This window comes from Acomys russatus, chromosome 17, assembly GCF_903995435.1.
Source record: "Acomys russatus chromosome 17, mAcoRus1.1, whole genome shotgun sequence".
Lineage (NCBI taxonomy): Eukaryota > Metazoa > Chordata > Mammalia > Rodentia > Muridae > Acomys > Acomys russatus.
This window is the reverse complement of record NC_067153.1, coordinates 11,931,785-11,955,516: the sequence shown is the minus strand read 5'-3', so window position 1 is coordinate 11,955,516 and position 23,732 is coordinate 11,931,785. Positions and strand designations below refer to the sequence as shown.

The 23,732-nt window shown below is 46.9% G+C and overlaps 1 protein-coding gene across 1 annotated transcript in view; it reads right to left on the bottom strand.

Moving 5' to 3' along the window:
* The window catches only part of Trappc9 (trafficking protein particle complex subunit 9), a 456,412-nt gene that overhangs the window by 96,740 nt on the left and 335,940 nt on the right, over positions 1-23,732 (bottom strand). Inside the window, exon 20 of the mRNA XM_051159558.1 lies at positions 3,538-3,691. Coding sequence (XP_051015515.1) covers positions 3,538-3,691 — 154 coding nt within the window. The remainder of the gene's footprint in view (positions 1-3,537; positions 3,692-23,732) is intronic.

The window sequence follows — 23,732 nt, the reverse complement described above, 5'->3', positions numbered from 1 at the left end:
AATTAGGAAGGTCCTGCTTGGTTTTTTCATGCCTAGCTCAGGTGACAGGTGTGAATCAGTCACAGAAGTGGGTACCCTCCAACACATATTCAGCACAGTGTGGCAGCTTCAAGATACATTATATATTGGGCAAAGTGGTTATAATCACTATCCTGGGACAGCCAGATGAGGGAGGGTTGGTTTTTTGGAGTGTTGTAGAGCCAAGATGTCGTCTCAGATCCCATGCCTCTGGAAGAATGGGTGGGGTGCTGACCAGGAAAATGAGGTGGAAAGTGCTTCAGGCAGAAGGGAGTGAGAGCTAAGTCAGGAAGCAACAAATGATTTGGACAGCACACATAAGTAGGTACTGTCCTTTCCTTACCTCCAAACACCGTAACTCAGAAAATGGGCTCCATCTCATGTACCAGGTCTGGGCTACAGGGCTATAAGTGCCAGGATGCAGCCCAGCCTTACTACAGCGCAAGAAAACCAGCAAGTTATCAAAGGTAGACATTACATTAATGAAGAGATCCCTGTAAATGATTAGCAAGGCTCTTGCTTGACTTTCTAATTTACAATGCTAACTTTTTAAAATTCGATTCCATTTTTCTCACCTTGCTAAGTGCACTGGCATCTTGTCAGAGCTCTCCATGCTAATGACTGCACTGGACAGAAAACACTCACCGTGGACATGCTATCCAGGGAGAGGTCCAGAGAGGTCTGCAACTGGTTCACTACGGCAAGTCCTGTTTGGTTAGGAATATTATGGAGCTCCATGAAGGAGATGTGGTGAAATGGATGGAGGGCAGGTAGGTGGTCATTGTCAGTTTGTGCAAGGATGTGGCCATCTCCATGGTTCCTGAGTAGTGTGCTTAGTGAGAAGGTCATGGCAAAATGGGAGGCCTGGACATGACTCTGAGATGGAGCTGAAAGCACAGCATTAATGGCAGCATTAGTCCCAGATGGCCATGTACTAGCTGGGTGACCTCAGAGTAGGTGGAATAACCTCATGGACCACATTTTTCATTGCATTGGAAAGTTAATGCAAAAATTCTCTAGGACTTCTGGCTAAGATTAAATGCAGTGTTATTCTTATTACTTTGATATCTGACATGTCCTCTATCTGAGAACTGAATGGGTTTTTTTTTTTTGAGCTACACATTAACATGATATTACAGAACTCATAAGAATGGCACAGCCTGTGTGTGTGTGTGTGTGTGTGTGTGTGTGTGTGTGTGTGTAACCTAAATAAATTTAGCAATCTATGTAAATAAACTTGACCAAAATCTGGCATCTAGTGAGTGCTAAGAGGACACAGACTGTGCGTATGCTCGACACACACACCCAGTAATACAAACATGGTGTAAACCAGTTCGTGTGCACACACTGAGGCTCCTCATGATGTACATGGAATGCCCTTTCATATACTCTCTAGTTGGTCAAACATAAAATCTGTATTAGCCAAGTGTTGACCCTGATTCCTTTTTGAGCAATTCTAAGGCACATACAGACATCATATGAGGATTGGGGGGGGACAGCAATCCAGTCTGTGTCCGTGTCACCTCATTCCTCTGCCCACCACAGGTCAAACAGCGGGAGTGCTTCAACTAAATAACACCCAGACAAGCTTGTCTCCAGCTGCCAAGCCTCTGTGCTGTGCTGGGCTGGGCTAGGCTGTGCAAGATGACAGACCCCTGCACCAAGTTATTACAAACAGCTCTAAGAGCTGAACTCCCTGGAGGCAGATACCAAATGATTCCCTGCATTTCACTTATGATGATCAAGGAATCAAGTACGCTGATGACAGGAGCTGTTTATATTAGAATTCATTTAGATAAAGCTATTTCTCCAAGCATGACTGACTATTAGAAAAAAAAAAATGTACTAGACCAGGTCTTAGAAGAGTCTTGTTTAAAGCAGTTTAGTTTTGTGGAGTTTTTTTGTTTGTGGTTTTCAGGAGATAAGAAGCCAGAGATCTATCGAGAAGGATTCTAGAGAAGCCAATTAGAAAGACTGAAGAGGAACCTGAGCTGCTCAGTGGAGCAGCTACAATCCTCACCCCAACCTCAACATCAAAGTGGGCATGGTCACATATGTCTCCCTATGGGAAGCAGTGGCCCCGGAGGGTAGACTAAAGGCCAGAACAGCCTTAGGTGGGTTGTCCTGCCTGAGATCAATCAAGCCCGGGGCTCTGTGCCTAAAATCCTTGCAGGGCTGTGAAACCTCAAGCAAAACTTGTGACCCTGCCAGCTTACATAGGGTGTCTAATGTCTGCCAGACCAGCACGGATACTCTCAGTGACGCGCAGGTGAGGTACTAGCTGCCCTTGGCCACCCTGCTCGGAAGGCTATCCTCCAAGATGCAAGACCCCACACTTGAGAAAGACTCCGTGATGGGGGACTTTCAATAAACACAAGGGGGTGTGGATGAGGGACGGTGGCATGTGTGCTTCAGGCTTGTCCCCTGCCTTCTTCTGCCAGAGATGGTCTCTGTGGACTGGCTCTGAAGAAGGTGGGTTTCAGTTCAGACTAAACTTACTGCTATAAATCACTTCACTTGGCCATCATGGCATCCAGAGTGGGCAATTAAGCTGCAGCTTTTCTGCTGGCTGCATCACTGAAGTGTTGCTGTGTGCTGAGGATACAGTCTGTCCTGGGGTCTGGGTCTAACTGTGCTCCTCATACTGTCCTTAGCACATACCACAGTTTCTGGCATATGCAAAGCACAATGGTTAAATTTTCTGGAATGTTTGAGACCAGATGCACAGTCTGACCTTATTGACAGCCACAGAGTCTACACATGAAAGAGACGATTGGAAGATGGCCACATTAGAATTTTCTTTTCCTGGCAGACACTCAGAACAAGCTACACTCTCCTGCTGTGGCACTTCGGGGGCATTTCACACCTCTGGCCCTTGGATACACTTCCACCCACCGCTGACAAGTCCCCTCGAGTGTCTGATATATCGTGGGTGCTCTGCCGGAACTGCCAAGGAACCTGACACACAGATGCACTCAGGGTCTTCCGCCCATTCAGCTGAACTCTGATCACATGTCGCCGTGGGCACAGACATTTTATAAAACTTTCCCTATTCACAGCGCAGTCCATAGAAAAGTCCCTCCCTCCTTCTACAGGGTCTCTCTACATCTTGGTAAGCTGTACAGCTCCATCTTGGCACCCAGATAACTGCATCCACATTCCCCACTGTCAGTCAGAGGACTGTTCAAGCCCTGCACTGATGGGGCAACCATTAGGAGCTGTCAACAGTGTGAATATCAACCCTCAAAAGAAACATGAGATCCAAAGTCAGGAACACCACTAGCCCCAAAAGACCTTTACCCACTCAGAATCAATACTTCATTAAGTAGGACCTCTGAAGTGTGAAGAGGCTGAGAAAATGCCAGCACTATGGTCCATATCCCGCCATGGCATTTGGAGCTGTCTGTAGTTGAAGCTCAGTACCTATTAAGCCCCTCTTGGCTTCCTGTGGGTACTGAGATGCCCTAGTCAGGATCAGGGTGTGTCCTGGCCCTAGGGGGAAGACATTGAAAAGGATAGAATTCTCCAGCGGATGTCCAGCTTGCTGCTGATCTCCAGGCCTCTTGCCTCCTGTCTCTCTTCTCCTGGCTGCTTCAGATTTGCAAAGTGTCCCTTCTCTCCGGGGGATTCTGGGACACTTTCAAAGTTGAACTTGTCCACTTGAATAGCCATTCTGAGAGAAGAGAGAAAACAGTGGAGAATTAATCAGTAGGGCAATTTCTTCCTGGAGCTGTTGGAGAGTCAGCGCACGCCAGCGTGAGACAGTCTGATGAACCATTATCGCTAGTAATTCCTAACAAATTCATTCCCAGAAAAATGAAATAATGACTCCCAAAGTGGCCCTGACTGCAGAGCTGGCTCAACACAGTTCTAAAAGAGCTACGGCCGTAGATTTAGACCTCAGAGAAGTCTTGCATCACCCAAGGTGAAGGTCTCCATTCCACAGTGGGGTGTGGCATACAGTACCCAGCATCCTGTTCATACAGTATGCTGGATCAGGACAGTAGTTCCTTTCTGGACATTCATAGAACATGCTGTCATTACTGGACCCTGAGGACCTGCACTCTCAATACTGCCTGCCATGACTCTATAGCCAGTTGAGCTCAGGAGCCGAACTCTGTACTCTGCCCACAGTTGCCGCAGCCTCCACCTTTCCACAGCAGCTTCCCAGCCACACACATGGCTTCTGATCAAAGCCACCTGTCCTCCCCACAACACTTCTGTTGCTCACTGAGCCCTTTGACCTTATAACCATTTCTAGAATGCACAAGGCTCTCCACCCTAGTTCTTAGCTCTGGAATGTTCTAAGCCATGGCATGGCTGAGCCCTACTCACTCCTGAAGCAGAAGCTGGAAGGCCCTTCCTTCCTCAGCTCACACTAGCCACAGCAGCCCATTCTCCCTTCTCTCCTGCAGTGTTCCATTTGCTTCTGGCAGGGCATTTATCACAAGCTTAAAGGTTTATCTCTGAGTTAGTTAATGGTATCTCAGTTCTCTAAGAGTTTAGCTTCATGGGGGCAGAGATGCACTTGGTCTTGGCAACTAGGCTCCTCAGTTATGGAATCATGTCCAGGACATAGCAGTGACTTGGCAAATAATCAGCTAGATGAATGAGAGATCGGGTAGCAGTCTCTCCTGTCGCTGCAAGTCAACAGACTCTTCTTGGCTATGTCTGTTTTCTGACTGACCTTCTGATCTGTCCCCTGTCCTCACCATGGGGCGAGAGTTGGTCACCTAATGCCTAAAACTCTTGGCCTGTCCAGGCATGCAACATGTACGCAAAAAAGATACGTTATGTTACGTTACGTTATGTTATGTTATCTGATGTGGTGGTGCATGCCTTTAGTCCCAGCACTTTTGGAAGCAGAAGCAAGTAGACCTTTGTGAGTTCAAGGCCAGTCTGGTCTACATATTGAGCTCAGGACAGCCAAGGTTACTCTTGAAAAACAAAAACAAGAAAAAAGAGAAAGAAAGAAAGAAAGAAAGAAAGAAAGAGAGAAAGAGAGAAAGAGAGAAAGAAAAGATATGTCATGTGGATGTTAGAAGAGGGGCTTCTATTCATGAGGACTCCTAGGCTCTGACTACAACCCACACAGGACTCAGAATGAATCAGCTAATGGATAATAGTAAATACTGATATTATTGCTAGATTCTGAGTTGGCAAATTTGTCTGCAAAATCACGATCACATTTGTATGTGGCTTTTCCAGATCACACCCAATGTTGTAGTCTCAAGACCTATGCTGGATCCAGAAAAGGCTGCTGAAGACTCAATACGTCCATGGCACTTGGCTCAGAGCTTGACCTGGAAGGCTGGTGGCCCAGAGGCCAGAGGCACCACTGAGTAAACAGTTCACAAAACAGCAAGAACACTCCCTAAAGGTAAATATATGTGTTTTTCAAATTTTTCTAACTACTTAGGTAAGCAGTTTACCATAAAATCTTGGAAAACTGAAAAGCTCAAAAAGAGAAACTAAAGACTAAGAATTTAAGGTCCTAAAGGCTATACTTTAATTCCATAATCTCTTACAGAAGTATTTATATTTAATGTGATTAGATGTTTTTTCTACAAGTCTAGGTAAATCAGAGGAGTCAATCTATTGACAGCATATGTACCAGACTAATCTGTGAACATATTCACACCATTAAAGATTAGTCCATGGTGTGAACCATTAAAGATTAGTCCACAGTGTGAACCATTAAACATTAGTCTGCAGTGTGAACCATTAAACATTAGTCCATGGTGTGACCCATTAAAGATTAGTCTATGATGTGAACTATTAAAGATTAGTCTGCAGACCCAGCCATACCATTCCTGGGAATACACCTGAAAGATGCTTAACCATACAACAAGGACATTTGCTCAACTATGTTCACAGCAGTCTTATTCATAACAGGCAGAAGCTGGAAACAACCTAGATGTCCCCCAACCAAAGAATGGATAAAGAACCATGGCACATTTAGACAATGGAATACTACTCAGCTATTAAAAACAAGGAAATCTTGAAATTTGCAAGCAAATGGATGGAACCAGAAATGATCATCCTGAGTGAGGTAACCCAGATCCAGAAAGACACACATGGTATATACTCATAAGTGGATATTAGCCCGACATAAATGTCCCCTGAGAGACCCCACCCAGCGGGGGATCGAGACAGATGCTGGGACTCACTGCTGGACTCCTGGCGAGAGTGGCATGGAAGAATGAGGGGATGGAAGGACCCAAAGGGTTCAGAAGCCCCACAAGAAACCATCAAGGTTGGCAGATCTGGACCCAGGGGGCCTGCACAAATTGTTATACCAACCAAGGACAATGCATGCAGTAAACCTAGACTCTCTATTCAGATCTAGCTAATGGACAGCTCATTGTCCATGGTTGTGGGGAGAGCGGGCACTGCCTCTGACATGAACTCTGGTGCCCTTGATTTGATCACTTCTCCTTGGTGGGGAGGCCCAGAGGCACACAGAGGAAGGGGAAGCAGGCTATCCAGATGAGACCTGATAGGCTGTGGTCTGATGGTGGGGGAAGAGGTCCCCTTCTCTCAGTGGTCTAGAGGGGGAGAATAGGGCGGAAGACGAAAGGAGGGTGGGAATGGGAAGATACAAGTGAGAGATCACAATCTGGATGTAATTATAATAAATTTATAATATAAAAAATTTATAATAATTTTTTAAAAGTCCTCTAACCAAAAGAAAAAAATATCCCAGCACTCAGGAGACAGAGGCAGGTAGATTGATGTGAATTCAAAGCCAGCATGATATACAAAAGAGAGTCTAGGACAGCCAGAGCTATACAGAGAAACCCTGTCTTGAAAAAAGACAAACAAAGAAACAGAACAAATTAAAAAACAAACAAAAGTATTAGTCAACATAGCCTAGTATGCTTCAGGTCTGAAATCCCAGCTCTCAAAAGGCTGAGGAGAATGACTGTGACTTCAAGTCTAGCCTGGGCTACAGAGCAGGTTCAAGGACAGCCCCAAGACTGTTTTTTTTTTTTTAAGTGTGAGTCGGGAATGGGAGGAAGTTATGGTGGTGGTATGGCTCACCCAGTAAATACATTTTAAAAAGAATTTTAAATCATTTGCTACATAAATACGATGCCGTAAGTTTGAGGCCTTGAACCTATGGTGGAAGGAAAGAACTGACTCCTGAAAGTGGTGCTCACCTCCATAGGTGTGTGGGGTATGCACCTGGACCCACATACACATCATATAAACACTAAACAAACCAATAAATAAATGTGTATATCTTGTTGGCAAAGCATTTGCCTAGCATGCACAAAGTATTGGTTTTAGTCCCTAGCACCATTTTTTGAAAGTTTGCAAATTATGGTATAAAAATCTTAATATTCCTATTTTTAAACTCAGATGTTTCCCTTTTTTAAAGAAAAGTACTATTGTAGAGGTGCCCTACCTTCCCCTCCCCTCTTATTGTCTCATCCACACTAAATAACCTGGATAACTATGAGAAGAGTTAAGCTTAAGCCAACTCTACATACCCTGAAGGCCCAGCCAGATACAGCCTTCCCTGATTCCCTGAGAAGTGCCCTGCCTGTCTGTTGGCCTCCAGCCTACAGTGGGGTCCCTGCAGGCCCCTTATGACCAGCACAGAGGTCCAGGATACTCCGTTAGACACTGGTAAGCCCTTGTCTAAAATTTGCACACATCTACTCTGTATTAAAGGGAAAACTTACTCCGTGTCTCCAATGGCCAGCATCTGATGCTGTTCTCACAAAGCCCCCTGAGAAGTGTGAGGACAGGAAGTGACAGCATCTCTGCAGAGAGAAGCACAAGCCCCTCCCTCAGATTCCAACATGACTGAGTCCCAAGGAAGCAGCTTTTCCATTGGGCCTGGACCACTGGGTTGCAGGACAATAGGGTAGCAAGTGAGCAGAGGTGGAGCAACATGACTCATGGCCTTGCTCGCCGAATCTTTGTGGTGCAGCAGAGAGAGGAAGAGAGAGAGGAAGGGACAAAGTTAGACAGGAGTTTAAGTGTATGAAGATGCCACAGGTCTGGAGTTGTTTCTCAAGGGTAGAGAGCTCTATGGAGGGGAAGAGGAGCCTGGGATCAGGTAGCCTGGACTCCAGTTCATTTTACATAGAAGCTGAGTCACCAGAGGTGGTCACATTCACATCCAACACTCAGGAGCTGGGAGCATTTGCTTGGCTTACTGGGTGTAACTGGTGTTCAACACCATAGCTGCTATTTTTTAGGGTAATGAGAATGTTTTGAAACGGACTGAGCTGCCCAGCTTTCTGAATGCTTTGGGATGCTATGCACTTCAAGTGGATGGATAGTATGCTGTGTCAACACAGCTTTTATAAAAGATGATGGCTATTATAGGATCTTGTGCTAAAGATCAAATGGGCTATCTAAAGATGTTTTGTATGGTCTAAAATGCCATACAGATGCTGGTGGGCCTGTGTATTAGTGCCCCCACTCTCCTCCTGTCACAGGCGTCATTCCACTGTGCTCACGTCAGGTGTCTTTCCCACTGCATTCACCTTTCTCTCAGGCAATGCTGTTCTTTTCAACTTGGTATCAGCAGAACCCAACACAAGGCAGATATTGGTCAAAGGCACCTCAAGGAGCAGCTGGTCACAGAGTCACAGCGATTGTGGACTCCAGACCAAACCATGATGCCTGTTCAGCACCTGAAACCCTCTCAGCATTCCCCAAGTCTGCTGTTTCTAAACAGAGGTCTGTAGTTTTCCCCATCGTGCTTAAGGATACTATAGACATTGTTACAGAGATTAAACCATCTACAGGATTCTTGGCAGGTTTCCTGTTATTCCTGAGAAGTCTGAAAATGCCTGGGTCTACTTGAAATTCACTGTGCCTTTGGACAGGTCACTGGTCCCTGAGCTCTGTCCTGGTCTACACCAGTCTTCTGCACAGTCATTTCACCAGGACAGGGCATTAGAAGTTCATCAGATATGTCCTTCCAGCTTCTATCTCACTACAGGAAATTAGCTGTTCAGAAAGCTCTCTGTCTTACATGGCTAAGGGGGCCTGAGAGCTGCTTAGCTTCTCACTAAGCCTGGGTAGAGTTTAGGCTGGAGGAAAAAATATCTCCCAAGGGAGGCCCATGTACAGGGCATGGTCCAGTTAAGTTCCTGCCTCTTCCCTCCATTCCAGGTGATACCCAGATGCTGTCTAGAGACTAAAGCTAGGACTAGATTCTGTTTCCATGAGGGAAGGAAGTGGCTGGAATCCATTTAGCTCACACCAGGCGGGGCCAGGACAAACACGACACACCATCCTCTTGAAGGTCCAGAGAGAAAAGACCCAGAGGCCTTCTGGCAGCTTATTCCTTTAGGCTGGTGCTGAAGAAAGAAGGTGAGCATGCTCATGGAAGGTTCTGAGCTCTGGCTTTAAGAAGAACGTGTTTTCCTCATCACACTAACCAGAAGCCAAGGAGTCCAGCTGGTGGGATGGCACAGCAGACAAAAGACAAGAGATGGCACGGAAGAAGAAAAGAATCAACTCCCACAAGCTGTCCCAGAACTCCACACACATGCATGTTTTGGTATTTGTGTGGCCATATTATCATGTGTACATGCAAAATCTACACAAATACACACACTTATGCACACAAAGTAAGTAAGTAAATGCAAACAAGAAGCTGAAGGACCTATGGGATCCAACAGCTATACATGCTAAATCCACCATGCCATATCATTGGGTCCTGCCGTGTACCAACCACAAAGGTAAATAAAACAGAACATAGGATGGAGGGACCATTAGGGCTCCCACTGTCCACCCTCCATGGAGATGAAAACATCCTTAATATGAAAGTCCCCTGTGAGTGGAGCTGAACCTACCAAGCTTGGCGAGCTGCACTGTTGCTCTCCTACAGAAATCCTTCAGAACTAAAATGCAAATTCTCCTGCATGAGGCCACTTAGGTACAGCTAACAGACTGGTAGGGCAGCAGCAAGGCATGGGACAGGCCTGAGCAAGGAAACAGCTGCCAGATGCTCACTGCCTGTGCTGCATGTGCATCCCCAACAGGATCAGTTCCCGCTCACCTTCCATTTCATTCTCATACCCACCCCACCATCGTGGATTAGATCCAATGGAAGAGGAAACTAGGCCCAAGCTGTGTGTGGCCATGGGAGCAGTAGTATATGGGATATCACCATGAGAGCTCTGAAGAGGCAGGCACACTCCTGAATCAGTAGGGCAAAGCCTCCCTGTGGCACTAGGCTGTGCCCCTACAAGATCCCAGTGTCCTAGCCAAAGTCCATTTGGTTCCTAGCATTGAGCCCAGATGTGCAGAGGCCATGACTGCTATGAATCAGAGAAATAGCCTGGTTGCTGTGAGTCTTCAATGACACACATATATCGAAACAGGGATAGCCAGGTTTTGATGAGACTGTCTGTTCCTTTTTATTGCTGTTGCTTGGTAGAGCTCCTTCTGCGAGGTCTGGCTGTGATAATCCAGCACATCTTCTCACTGGTGCCCCCCCTCAATGAATCTAAACACCAGCCCAAGCCTGCTTCTCTCCAGAACCTCTTCCCTTCCACGTGTTCATGCCCCACCCAGCTGGAACCCAGGCTCACATAGGCCTCACAGTTCTTCCACACATCAAATCCTGATAAGATGGCAGCTGTGTGCATCTCACCTTAGTGGGCCTGCTCCCCATCCGCCTCCCTCACACCTCAAATCCTGATCAGGTGGCAGCTGTGTGCATCTCACTTTAGTGGGCCTACTCCCCATCGCCTCCCTCTTCCCCACACCTGGCACAGGCCTCCGCCCCTCTCCCTTGAGGTCTCCACGAAGGCATCATCATAGGGACTCTGAACTCTGGCCTCCCCCCTCGCCATCCTTCTTTACATAGCAACTACTAATTATCATTCAGAAGGGCTTGGGTCATATATGTGATTTGCTGGCCTGGGGTGGTGATGGGGTGAGAGACGTGGGCACATATTCCAAAGGGCCTGGGTGCCGAGAGGTGGGGAGTGGGACAGAGCCGGAGTAAGACTAATCTGAAGTATTTGCCAAGTCCCATTTTCAATCGAAGCAACCCAAGCCTTGAGATTCTTGGAGGGATCCACAAATTGGAAACCGCCTAATTAGCATGTGTATAAGATAGCATCCTCATTACCACCAACAGACAGCATAAATACCAAATATATTTATAGGATATAGATATGTGGCAAGGCAATACAGATTTAGAAAATAAAAATTTAAGTATATTTCCAGAAGGTCAAAATTCATTTTGAGAAGCATGGTGCAAGGGAAAAACCAGAACGAAATGACACTGAGAGGGGACACACTAAAGAGACACACATGTTCTTTCCAGGGACCAGGCATAATTAGCTCTTTTGGTACATTCACCACTCATCCTGGAAGAACATGGGGCAGCCCATGAGCTAGAAGGCTTTATGCTCACTGCTCGTACTCATCTCTCTGAGGCCCTGGGTGGCGGGCACTGCCACATCCCCACTTTACTGTGGAGGAAACTATGGCTCCTGAGGAGCACAGAGCTACTGAGGAACACAGTAGATGAGTGAGAAGAGCTTCCTGCAATGATGGCTGCATACCAAGATCACGTGAGTGACAGGCAGGAGGGGAAGGGTCAGAACTAGAGGACAGTAGTCCCAGCATGAGCTGGAGTCCTGAGCTGGACAGTGGTGTGCAAGAGGGAACAGCAGCAGGCAGGGGTCCACACTGAGGCCCCTCAGTGGTGTTAAAAGTGAGTGCCATGTCATGACTATAGCTGTGGCTACAGAATAACCGAAACAAGACCAGATCCTCCTCTCGGCGTTTGGGGGAAGTGGCTGGCCTTAGTCCTTGATCTAGGAAAGACTGTGAGGCCTCACCTCAAGGTAGGGAAGCAGAGAAGTGGAATCTGTGTGCCTTGCGCTTCTCTCCAGAGGTGCCTAAGTTGATGCTGGTGAAGATGAAGGAAAGATGCTCTAGGGAAGCCTTGGAGAAGCACTGGGGTCACAGAGACACCTGGCCCACTCTCCTGAGTCTAGACTCCCTGTCTGTGTACTCTGGGCCTGCACAGCCTCTCTGGACAGCCCCTCCGGCCACTTGACTCTGCTGGTTGGCATTCCCACACTGGCATCACACTCCAAACCCTGATCCTGATCCCACAGCCCTGCTCCTACTTACATGGTGTGTTGGCCCCACCTTCACTTGCCTCGCTTGTGGGTAAAACAGCATCTGAATATTTCCTTCTCACTGGGCTTCTTTCTATTTGACTCTTACAGAACAGCATTGTGTGGATAAGGGCATTATTTGGTCACCTGACACAACCCTCCCAGACCATCAGCGCTGCTGATACACATCTCCTGGGCACCTTCTGTCTGACTAGCCTTGTCCTCACCAGGGAGATGAACAGCCAAGCACAGCAATAGCTGAACTTCAACAGAAGCATACCTTCCTACCTAGAAAAGCCAGGACCTGAACTGGAGCCCATGCAGGCTCCATCATATAGACATGGGGGGAAAGGGTTGGGAAAGGTTTTGGTTCTGTGTGTAAATCTGCACAGATCTCAGACTGCAGACTCAAGACAACAGAGGTGCTGACAATAGAACTGGGGTTGACTCCCACATTACACAGACGAGTTTGGATTTTCCACTGAGTTATGCAGTGGACAGGCCTTAACCAGCCCAGCAGAGGCCAGGAGAACAAGACTGACACCTACGCCCCACGTATGAATACCACCACAGAGCCCAGAACAGGAAGATTCTGTGACAGAACATGAAAAGCCTCAGGGACATTGAATGCGGTGGAAGTACACACATGGGGCAAGGAACAAGAGAAGTGTGGCCTCGGCAAGTCTTCAGACATCTATCTTCAAAAGCAAGTCGGACTAATAAGCCTATATCTGACTATATGAAGAACTCTTAAAACTCAGCGAGCACTGAAGCCAGTTTTTTTTTTTAAAATAGGCAAGATTTTTCTTTTTCCAGCAGATATTTCATGAAAGAAGGTAATGTTATGGCCAGTAAGGAAAACAGAAGGCACTGGGGTCCAACCAGTCATCAAAATTGTACATTTTACAGGTTCCAATCATGGCTCTTGTAGGGACCATTGTCTAAACACATGGTATAACTTCTGTATGTATGTATGTATGTATGTATGTATGTATGTATGTATGTGTGTATGTATGTGTATGTAAGGTGTGTATATGCATGTATGGTATAATGTGTATATATGTATGTGTGTGTTGTGTGTTTGCATTATGCATGTTATGTGTGTGTATATGTGTGTATGTATATACACACACACACATATACACACACACTTAGAGGTAGGATACACAATTTTAGGTAAATATAAAAACCTAACTTCTTGAGGATTTATCAAACAACCTTGACATTGTTTGTTCCTCGGTGCTCCTCCTTATGTACAGATCTCCCTCCTCCTCAGTTGGAGCCCGTCCCACTTCATATCACCTGCACCTATTAGTCCTCTCTCAAGGTCCTCCCCTGTCATGGTCTGCATATACTTTTCTGGTTTCTCTGGTTACTCCATGCTGTACAGTCATTCCAGAGGATTTGAGGCTAGGACCAGAGATGAGAGAGAATGTGCATTGCTTGTCTGAGTCTGGGTTACCTCACTCAATATAATTTTTTCTAGTACCATCTATTTACCTGCAAACTTTGCTATTTCACTTTTCTTTGCAGAAAATGTGTATGAATACACACATACACATACATGTATAAATGAATTGTGAATGTATGCATGAGATTCTCTTGAAACCATTTTAACTATTAACAATCATTAAACTTTAGAGAATCTCTACTCTCTTAATCTTTCTTTTGCAGAGTCACCCACTGTGGGACCATGTCTGCTACACATAAAAAAAAAAAAATGGCATCTAAGTTCTGCAGGACACAGTGGGGGTAACACGGAGAGCTCAACATATCACAGTGAGACAAAAGATGATCCTCTATTTAAAAGAAGAAGGTGCTTTCTATAGCAGTAGGACACAGCCATTCCCAGGCACATTCTCAGACTTGGGGAGTCCTCAGGCTGTCGCCTCTTCCCTTCCTGACCCCTCAGGCTGCCACTCCCTTCAGAGCAAATACAGTGTGCCTCATCTAAATCAGGCCTTCTGTATGTGTCCTGCAGTTCTAGGGACCTTGCTACATGCACCCATCATGGAGGGCTATGAAGATATAGCTGGAGTCTGTTGTCAATCAAGGATGGATGACCCACCCATGCCAGGGTTCAAGGGAAGCCCTGGCTGATCAGGTAGAGCATGACAGAACTTTCTGGATCTGACCTCCCTACCTGCCTAGGGGCCCATTCTTCTTTTGGCTCTGCAGTCTCCTCTGGAGTCTAAAACCAAGGCCTACTCAACTGTAATAAGGGGTGGCCATCCCCTAGCCCCTGTGTCCCCCAAGGCTCTGGGGTCCTCTACTTCTGCCGCACTCTGGACAATACACAAAGCTTCAAGGGGAAGTCTGCAGCTGAAGATAGACCAGTCACTTCTCTAAACTTTTCTAGCAGGCACAGAGAACTGGAAGATTCTCAGCATCATGGACGGCTCACAGCAGGTGTTGGCCAGCACTCACAGCTATCATTTCTGAGATCTCTCAGATACCTCAGAGGGATAGACAAGGAGATGATACTTGGGAAGAGCCACACTGCTTGAGTGTTGTACATGCATGTTCCTTTCCATTCTGACTATAGCGAAGGGACAGGCCTATGTGTTGGGTTGGAGCTGTGGCTAAGCATAGCTGACATGAACAAGCAGGGCTAACTGCATACGAAATGATTCTGCAGACTGTGGTGTAGGTAGGATAAGTGGTTGTGGTTCAGGATTACATGAGAAGGCAAGGGAGTTCATGACTAGATCAAAGGCTTGGAAATGAACTTCTGCTTTGCACTCACCGTGGTACATGGAAACCATCCTTCATAGGAGCTGGCTGTGCCTCTCACACCCCCTTTTCTCTAGCTAAGACATTCAAAAGACAAGTCCTCTCTTTGAACAAGTTAAGCAAACACACACCCCAAAGTTGGCCAAAGCTCAGAGCTGAGCCCAGGGTCTCTTGGTTAGAAAGTGTGCTTTCTCTTCGTGCTACACAGGGACTCCAGACTGAGTCAGGACAGATCGCAACACTCTGTCCATATAGTCGCAGCAGACCCAGGCAAAGAAAAGAACATGTCTCCCTGTCATTTGTCAGCCTGTCATGATAAAAGCAAGGCTCTGGCCATCCTATCTTATCAGAGTGTCATTATGCACTACAAGTTCTGTGTTGCAGAAAAGGGAGGGGAACAGGATGGCCATGGTAAGGGATTAAACCCATAGCACCCTGAAAATGTATGACTCTGATGGATTCCGTTCTGGCAGCTGACGATGGCCTGTCAGAGGAACCATGGTGAAAATAAAGAATAAAAATCGCCCAGAGTTCTCTCACCATGATCCAAATTAGAAAATGCTACTCAAGATGATTTATGCAGGAGGCTTCCCTTCTTCACAGAATCTGTCGAACGTTGCAGCAGCACTGAAGAGCAACAACACAATTCAAGCTGAGAGGAAAGGCCAAAGGGCACGGAGCATGGCAAGGCCTCTGAGGCGGTCTGGTCGGAAGTATAGCCCTTGAAGGGCTGCTCATGGGGAGCGCATCTCTGAAGACCCCTGGTGTGGCCCAGGAGTCATGGGGCTGTCATACAGAGTCATGGGACTGCCATGCAGGGGCTGTCATACAGCATAGTCACCATTGGGCAGGACGTCCTAGCCATATGGCTTTGGTCAAGCAGAAGGACATGTGCTATGTTGGATGGCACTAGACCATTGTACGTTAGTGATTTCTCTTTACCATGCCACAAGCACAAGGTGAGGCTAGCCAGACTAACTCTTCGGATGGAAAGGGCTTGCTGGGAAAGTTCCCAAGTCTTTGTTGCCTCTTGTATGTGTAATGTGAAATGATATCCACTTCTGCTTTACTTCATTGACGTGTACAGATAGCTGGTTACCATAGCTTAAGCTAGTGAAAAACTATGAGGTGTTTCTTCCTGGAAATCCCTGCACCCCCTCTCCCTCCAGTATATAAGAGCTCACTCCTTGGGACCTAGTACAAAGCTACACCTAGGAACATCTCCCACTTTCTACCCGGGGGCCATCTTTCTCTGGATAAGACTCTCTAGTCCCTCAGTGGCTCATTCATGCGTGTTGGTAGGTTCTGAGGATACTTCTTCCTGATCAGGCTGAGTCTGTCCTGCTGTTGGGCAATTCCTCAGGTACACACCCAGGAAGCAGTATTCTGGGTTGTACCAGGCCCTGTGCCTACTTGGCCTATTTGTTCTGACTCTTGCAATGTTCTAAGAATTGTGGCCTAGTGAGAACACAAATATGTAGGACTAAGAATAAGGAAACCATGTGATAGTTGTCCTGGGAACCATCCTTCCAAGTGAGAGTGTGTCTTTCCTGCAGAAAGGGTTCCTGGTTTCCAATGAATCCATACACATATACCACATGGTCTGAACAAAGCAGAGCCGCTAAGACCACACCTTGAATTCTGGGTCAGAGCAGCAGTGGCCTCATAGAGACAATAGGGCCAGAACTAGACCCCCAAATATGATGCCCCATTCACCTCCAGTGGTGGTGTGACATTTCTCCATGGCTTATCCCAGATGGCCCAAGCATGGTTTGGTCTTTTCTCCCTAGGATCAAAGATGATGTCATCTCAAACATGGGCTCTGATGTTTCTGCTTGCTGGTCAATTTCTTCACCACTGCTCCCTTGCTTTTTCTTCTATTCCTCCTGAAACACGTCTTGGGGATCGGGATATACACCCTGAGACCTAACTGGTATCCACAACTGATTTGGGACTGATTAAAAAACATCCAGTTCTGCATCCCTCTGTCATGTGAGCCTACATATACTGCATAACCTGCCTGAACTCTGACTGTTCATACCTTGGTAACAGTAACGGGATGTAGGGATGCTGTGAATGCATAGCAGTGAGGGATGGAATAGAGATGCATTTGCCTCTGCCTGGTCACTGTTAAGAACTGCCATTACTGTTTTTGTAAATGTACCTGATTTTATTGTAATAGCATTCTACCTACATTTCTCCAACCTCAGCTAATAGTAAATTCTAGAAGCCCACATAAGGAGTTAAGCTGAGCAGAAATCACTTTTAAAAACCATCCAAAAGCCAAAATGGATTAACTGTGTCAACTGCCTCCAATGCTTCATTCAACAAGATGCACGCATGCCAACAGCCAGTATTTCAGGTAAATGTGACTGAGTTACTTGCCATCAAGTTCAGTAAGAGGAAAGGAGAAAGAGAAGTGGGGAGGAAGGGAAGGAGGAAGGGAGAACAGAGGAAAGGGGAGTGGAGGGAAGCAAGCAATTACAAGATGGCAGGAGCACGTACCGATGAGCAAGCTGCGTAGAGTACTGTCTACCAAGGAACAATGGTGGTAATCATGAGAAATGGTCCATGCTGACTCATGCCAATTTTCACAGACAGTGGCAAACTTGGACCGCCTGATGCCACTCGAGGGTTTCTCTTGGGCCTTGTGCTGATGACTGGCCTCCAGTGCTCTGACCAGTACGCATCATAGCCTGAAGTCCTTCAGTTAGCAATCAGCCTCCGTCTGAGTCATTATTTTAGCATGCTAAGCAGTTCTCTTTATGGCTTCCACCCACAGAAAGCTGCCTTCCACCAGCTGAGTAAGTCCAAGGCAGGACAAATGGTCAGACCCATCCTATAGACCAGAGAAGGGCCCCCTCTTCTGCCGGAAGCAGACACTCTGGACCAGCTCCATGGGCCTTTGGTCCTAGACCTTTAAGGGTCAGAATTCACCTCGACAGGGATGCAGCTCTGCAGATATAGCATGGCAGCTGGAGGATAGATAGAGTGACCTGAGCTGTGGCTCTGAGGTTCACCTTCCTTGCCTGAGCATAGAAAGAATGACGAGAAAGCTCTTGTCACAAGGTAGGAAACAGTAGCTGCCAGAGAGCAAATCCAAACCACTTTGCGTAGACCAAGTGCTTTAGACACAGATATCAGTATAATGTGGGCCTGTAGGATGACGGCATTATTCTTGGTGGTAGGATTAAGTGTGATTTAAAAGTTACTTTTCCTTATCTTCCATAATGAACACATGCTATTTCTGCAGAGGTTAAGGGATACTGTCACAAAAAAGAAAGGCAATGTCATTCCAGGGTGGCTGCCCAGGCACTGCATTAAGATGAGAAGCAGTGGCCGAGCCTGCACCCACAGGGACAGGATGGAGAGGACCAGTAAAGGTAACAGGAGGATCAGCTTGAGCAGGCAAAGCCCACTGCCACTCACAGGAAGTGTTGGGAAGGAAAAGGGATTAGATGAAAACAACTCGGGTCTGGAACGGCTCCCGGCAGACAGGCAGGGCCACAGATGAAAACACTGGGCTGGCACAGTGTGAAGTGGAAATGTTCACATAAATATCACGTGTTATTACTGCTGCCACCACAGGTTCTAATCGAGTTAAGCATGGGCGATGAAGCTTTCTCCAACTGGCGCTTGACAGGGCCATTGCTGTGTGGCTACCACTGAGGTCCTTATGTCCCCTCCAGTGCCATGTGAGGCTTGATAGACAGACAAGGTGAAAATCATGCAAGGGACACTTGGACTAAGAAGGACCGACTTCCTGTACTGGTTTGCACCTTAGGAGGTTGAAGACAGAAAAGTCAAGCTTGTGAGAGATCGATTCAACTGGAAAAATCCCCTAGTGGTCCAGCTTAATTATGAAAAGGCCATGCTGTTAAGATATGAATAGCCGAGTCCCCGGTGATATGAAGTTGTCAGTTAGGGACAAGCAGTGGTTCCCTAATGAGACAAAAGGCAAAAAGAAAAAAACAAAGACAAAAAGTAAGAGCAGTCGCTTCCTCCATGACCAGCTAGTCTTTGGGGACCTGAGTTACACAGCACCTCCAGTCACCTGTCAACCTAGTGCTCCTTACAAGAAAACCCAGGGAGAAACCAGGCAGCACAGGGGTAGCTTAAGACAGCAGGCTTTAAGTGAGAGGCCTTCCCTGTACCATTCCTCCTCCGGCCATGCAGAGTTGTCCCAAGTCACAGTTTGAAGGCAGAAGCTGATGGCTGGATAAGGTATTGCAGGCTCCTGCACCCTCCCTGCCTTTGCCACTTCTCAGGGATGAACCTGGTCTTCAGTATCTGAGAGGGGCTAGGAGACGACAGCAAAATAAAATACTGCTTTGCATTCAAACAACAAGGAAGATATAGAAACAGGCACGGAAGCGGGCAGACACCAACAGACAGAGAGAGGCATGCAGGCATGTAGACAGGCCCCACAAATGACTCCCCTATACTATCATTGACCTTGAGAATAGGCGAAAGTTCAGACTGAAGCTGTGGAGGGCCCTAGAAGGGGTTGCTCCTTTAGCTGGACCGGAAGAGGCAGGAAAGCCTAGTTGAAGGTGCATGGGGCAGATGCTGGATTTGGGAAAGGAAACATGGGGAAAGGTCACAGAGTCCAGAAGGAGGGGTCTGGCAGGTTCCACAGTGAAGGGCAAGGACTGCTCAACCCAGACTGCCCAGCTCCGAGGCTCCCTCTGCCCACTCCCCTCTTTCCATGGTAGGTTCTGCTCTGCCCACTCAGTTCCATGTCAGAGCTGCTGATGTGAAAAGGGTGCAGGCTGCTCTCTGGTTGATGTGCGTCTTGTAGCCCTGTCTCGTCACCTCATCTGCTGGGCCTCTGTGACCCCCTGGTGCTGGTGGACGGATGTTCGCTCACACAAGGCACTGATCAGATGGAGTAGGAGTTTAACACCCAGTGTTAGCCAGGGGCTTTAAACTCATAAATCCTAGAACTGAAAGAAAATATCTAAAGTTCAAGACAGCCACAAAGATATTCCTTTGACCCAGGAGACAAGACCTGCTAAGGGGGCGGGTGTCTGGGGGCTCTGGACCTAACCACCTGACCCAACTTCCTTTGGGGTAGACAGAACTGGAGAGCACATGCTATGGACACACCATAGCCTGTGGCTCCAGCACAGGGCTGACCTGCAAGGCCAGCCTCTTCTGATGTTTCCAGAAAAGGGGAGCCCAGATTGAGTCTGAAGCTTCCTATACATTTTAAGCGACTGCGAGCCAGATCTATCTGAGCTGGACTGGGCCTGCTGGCCACATGCTTAAGAGTCTTTGCTGAGTTGGCTAGTTGACATACTCTCTTCAGTGAGCCTCCCACCCTCAAAGTGCTCCTAAGAGGGACTCCCGTAACCAGCACCTACGTATGGGAAGCCTCGTGACACGGACATCCCTTGGCTCCACAGCAGCTCAGTTGCTTTAGCTCCTAACACATCCCCTCTGTCATCTCTGTGGATACTGACACAAATTACTGGACAGAGAATCAGGCAAGAAACCAAAGTTTATTTTAATTGCAAAGGTTTTTTTTCCCCTATGTTCTCTTCCAACCAATATTATCATCTTCATCATCTTCATTTTAAATTTCATACTGTGGAAGTCTCAGAGTGCCAGATGGAAGGAAATGAAACACCATAATGAGATGGGGAGAGATTTAAAAGTTAAAAAGAGAATGAATCATACGCCCAGCCAGAGTGTACCTGCTCCCCCTGCAAAGAGGCAGTACCCAGCTGGAGGACCACAGATGCTGGCAGGGTGCTGGGATGGGGCCGTGGCCCAGCCAGGCCAGTGACAGCTCCATGATTATCCAGAGAGCCTTCTCCAAGAAGCCAAGACCAGAGAGATGTGCAGCGATTTCTACCCCAGCCTCACGTCCACAGCAACTTTGGCATGAGGAGCCCTGCGTCCTCCTGCTGCATAGCCGGTGTGGACTAAATCCCACGCTACCTCACAGCAGGGCTGTGGACTGGGCTAAGCTAACTTTTGTCTTGGTTTGGGGGATGCACTTTGGCAGAGGGGCTGGGTCAGGGTAAAGGCAATTCCAAGAAAGGTCAAAGGCTGTGGCTGTGACCCCGCAATCACAAATACTAAGTTTGCAGTCTGGGTATCTAGGACAGCAGCCAGTAAAGGCTGTGCTGTGGTCTCTCTGCTCTAGAGCGACAATGGGGAGAAGGGTCGCCAGCCTGGCAAGAGGGCAGTAAGCAGTCTCAATCAACAGTGCCCAGCAATGTGAGATGTGAGAATCAACATCCCAAGTCTGCAAGCACACATGCATTGACATATGACTATACACATCGCATACACTCACATATGTGCATGCACACGCATACATACAAAACACACATGCACAGATACCATATACATGTACATGCATACACATACATACAAACACATGCACACATACCACACATGTACACACTCATGCACACATGCACATGCACACACACGCATAGTATGTATAAAGGGATATAGAAAAAATAATAGTATACTTAGATACCAATAAACATTTTAAATATTAATAAATTCAATGCTCTCATTAAAAGGCTGATGTTGTTGCAACAGATAAAAATTCAACTGTATGCCATTAGATTCCAAAGAGTTCGATTTAAACATAAAATGTTTAAATATATTAGCCAAGTGGCTCACACATGTAATCCTAGTATTCAGGAGGCTGTGACAGGAGGATAGAAAGTTCAAGGCCAGCCTAGGCTACAAAATAAAACCCTATCCCAAAAAAAGGAAGGGAGAAAGGAGAGAGATAGCTCTAAAGAAAGTGATGAAAGGTGCCCTTGGGAATGACTGTACACCTACACTGGAGTGGTTTCATCAACAGCACACACCAGACCTCAAGACTAAGAGTATCAACAGAAGAAAGAACCATTTACAGCAAGACACAATAAGCATGGACATGCAGAGGTGAGAGAAAACAATTTAGGAAGGAAAAAAAAAAAAACCCTGCCAATTAAGGGAGTCACACACACAGCTCCACATCAGGGCTGGACTTTGCTATCTCCTCCTCAGCAATCAATAGAACAAGTAGACAAAATGAACCCCCAAATCAGTAAAGATAGGAGCTGAGCAGCTTTCCCAGCTATGGGGCTGCTGGGAAGAAAGCGCTACAGCAAGTGTCTACAGCATCTGCCGCTGCCCAGGGCACGACCAGGCCTCACAGGGTGCTTGTTCATAAAGCACAACTCCTCTGCCCAGGCAAGGGGGGCAGGGAGCATGCCAGGTACTCCGTGAAGTACAGGTGGTGAGACTCGGGACAGGGTTTTTAGGGAGGAACACTGCTGCTTACCCTTCTCCAAATGTGTGAACATGGGCAAAGGAGTTCAGAGATGGACAAGAAGATGCTCATGGGCCACAGATAAGCCCCAGCAAACGTTCAAAGTTGGTTTAACTTTCATATATAATTGCTTAATTAAAAATTGAAATATTTTTTTGAGTGAGAGTGAGAGTCCTTACGACTCTGCTGAACATGGACATCCCCAAGAGGGGATTTTCACTGATTCTTCTCAGGGGTTTCTTTTACTACTACAGGCTTTAGTCTTATCATTCATGAAGTAAGATAACAATCACATATGAGTGAAGAATTGCTTGGTAATGAAACAAGAATGGGTGTGACACATGTCTGGTATATTGTACGCACTTGAACTTTACCAGTGACTGTCCCCTTGCCCCTGAGAGCTACAGGGCCATACTGAGGGCTTCACTTCTCCACTGTTTCTTGGAAAATTGTTTAGAATGAATAAGGATGGGAGTAAGGGGAGCAAAGAAAGTAAGGAAGGGCACTCCAGCGCCTCCAAAGGCAGATGGCAAAGATCTTAATACAGAATTGATAGGTTCACATCTAAAATATGGGGCTCAGAGCCCATCAGATGGCCAGCAGGCGATGATGCTTGCTGCCAAGGCTGACAACCTGAATTCCATTCCTGGACCCACATGGTGGAAAGACAAAACCAGCTCCTCTGGTTGTCTTCTGACTCCTCCATATGCACTCTGTGCCATGGGCCCTCCTGCCAATAAATAAATGCAAAAATCCAAATGAAGGAAGGAAGAACGGAAGGAAGGAAGGAAGGAAGAACGGAAGGAAGGAAGGAAGGAAGGAAGGAAGACAGACCAAGCCTAGTCAGAAAGAGAAGGGATTGTACACCTTCATGAGGGAATGGTCCAAGTTTGTGGTCCAAGTTCAGGGCTTTTAGGAGATTCAAAGACAAGTCAGGTGCCTAGTTTTGTGGCAAAACAGGGCAGAAAATCAGTGAAATCATAGCACATGGAGAATGTCAGACACAAACCACACACCTTCATTTGCAGTAGATGTTCTAAGACTGAGTAAGGGGCTCAGCTTGTGTTCACAGGGTACCAGGCTCTGTTCCAACACTGGAAAATCCTCAGCAGAAGGAGAGCGCTAAGCAAAGGGCAAATGAATAAGACAAGAGAGAAGGTGTGTGTGTGTGTGTGTGTGTGTGTGTGTGTGTGTGTGTGTGTGTGTGTGTGTGTGTGTGTGTGTTGCCTCTTACTTTAAGTAGGTTCTATTTTCTCCTTGCAAATAGAGTAAAGCTTAGTTATATCCCTTAAGCCCTTCATAATCAAAACACAGTACAGGGAGGTTCTGAGATGAAGAGTCTAGGCACTTGACTTAAACAGACTGGAACTCCAGTGGAGTTCTAGCTATTCAATGCCTCAGAGCCTCAGTCTCTCATACCGCATATGTCCTTGTGTGAAAACATCAAGAAAGCCAGTGTGGCTCAGCCAGATTTTTCCAGGGTGCTCCAATGCCATGCACCTCCTCCGTCACAGCACACAGCCCTTCCTTTAGGAATCTGCTTCTCTCCATTTCAAAGACAAAAATTCTCTTTGAGAACCCCA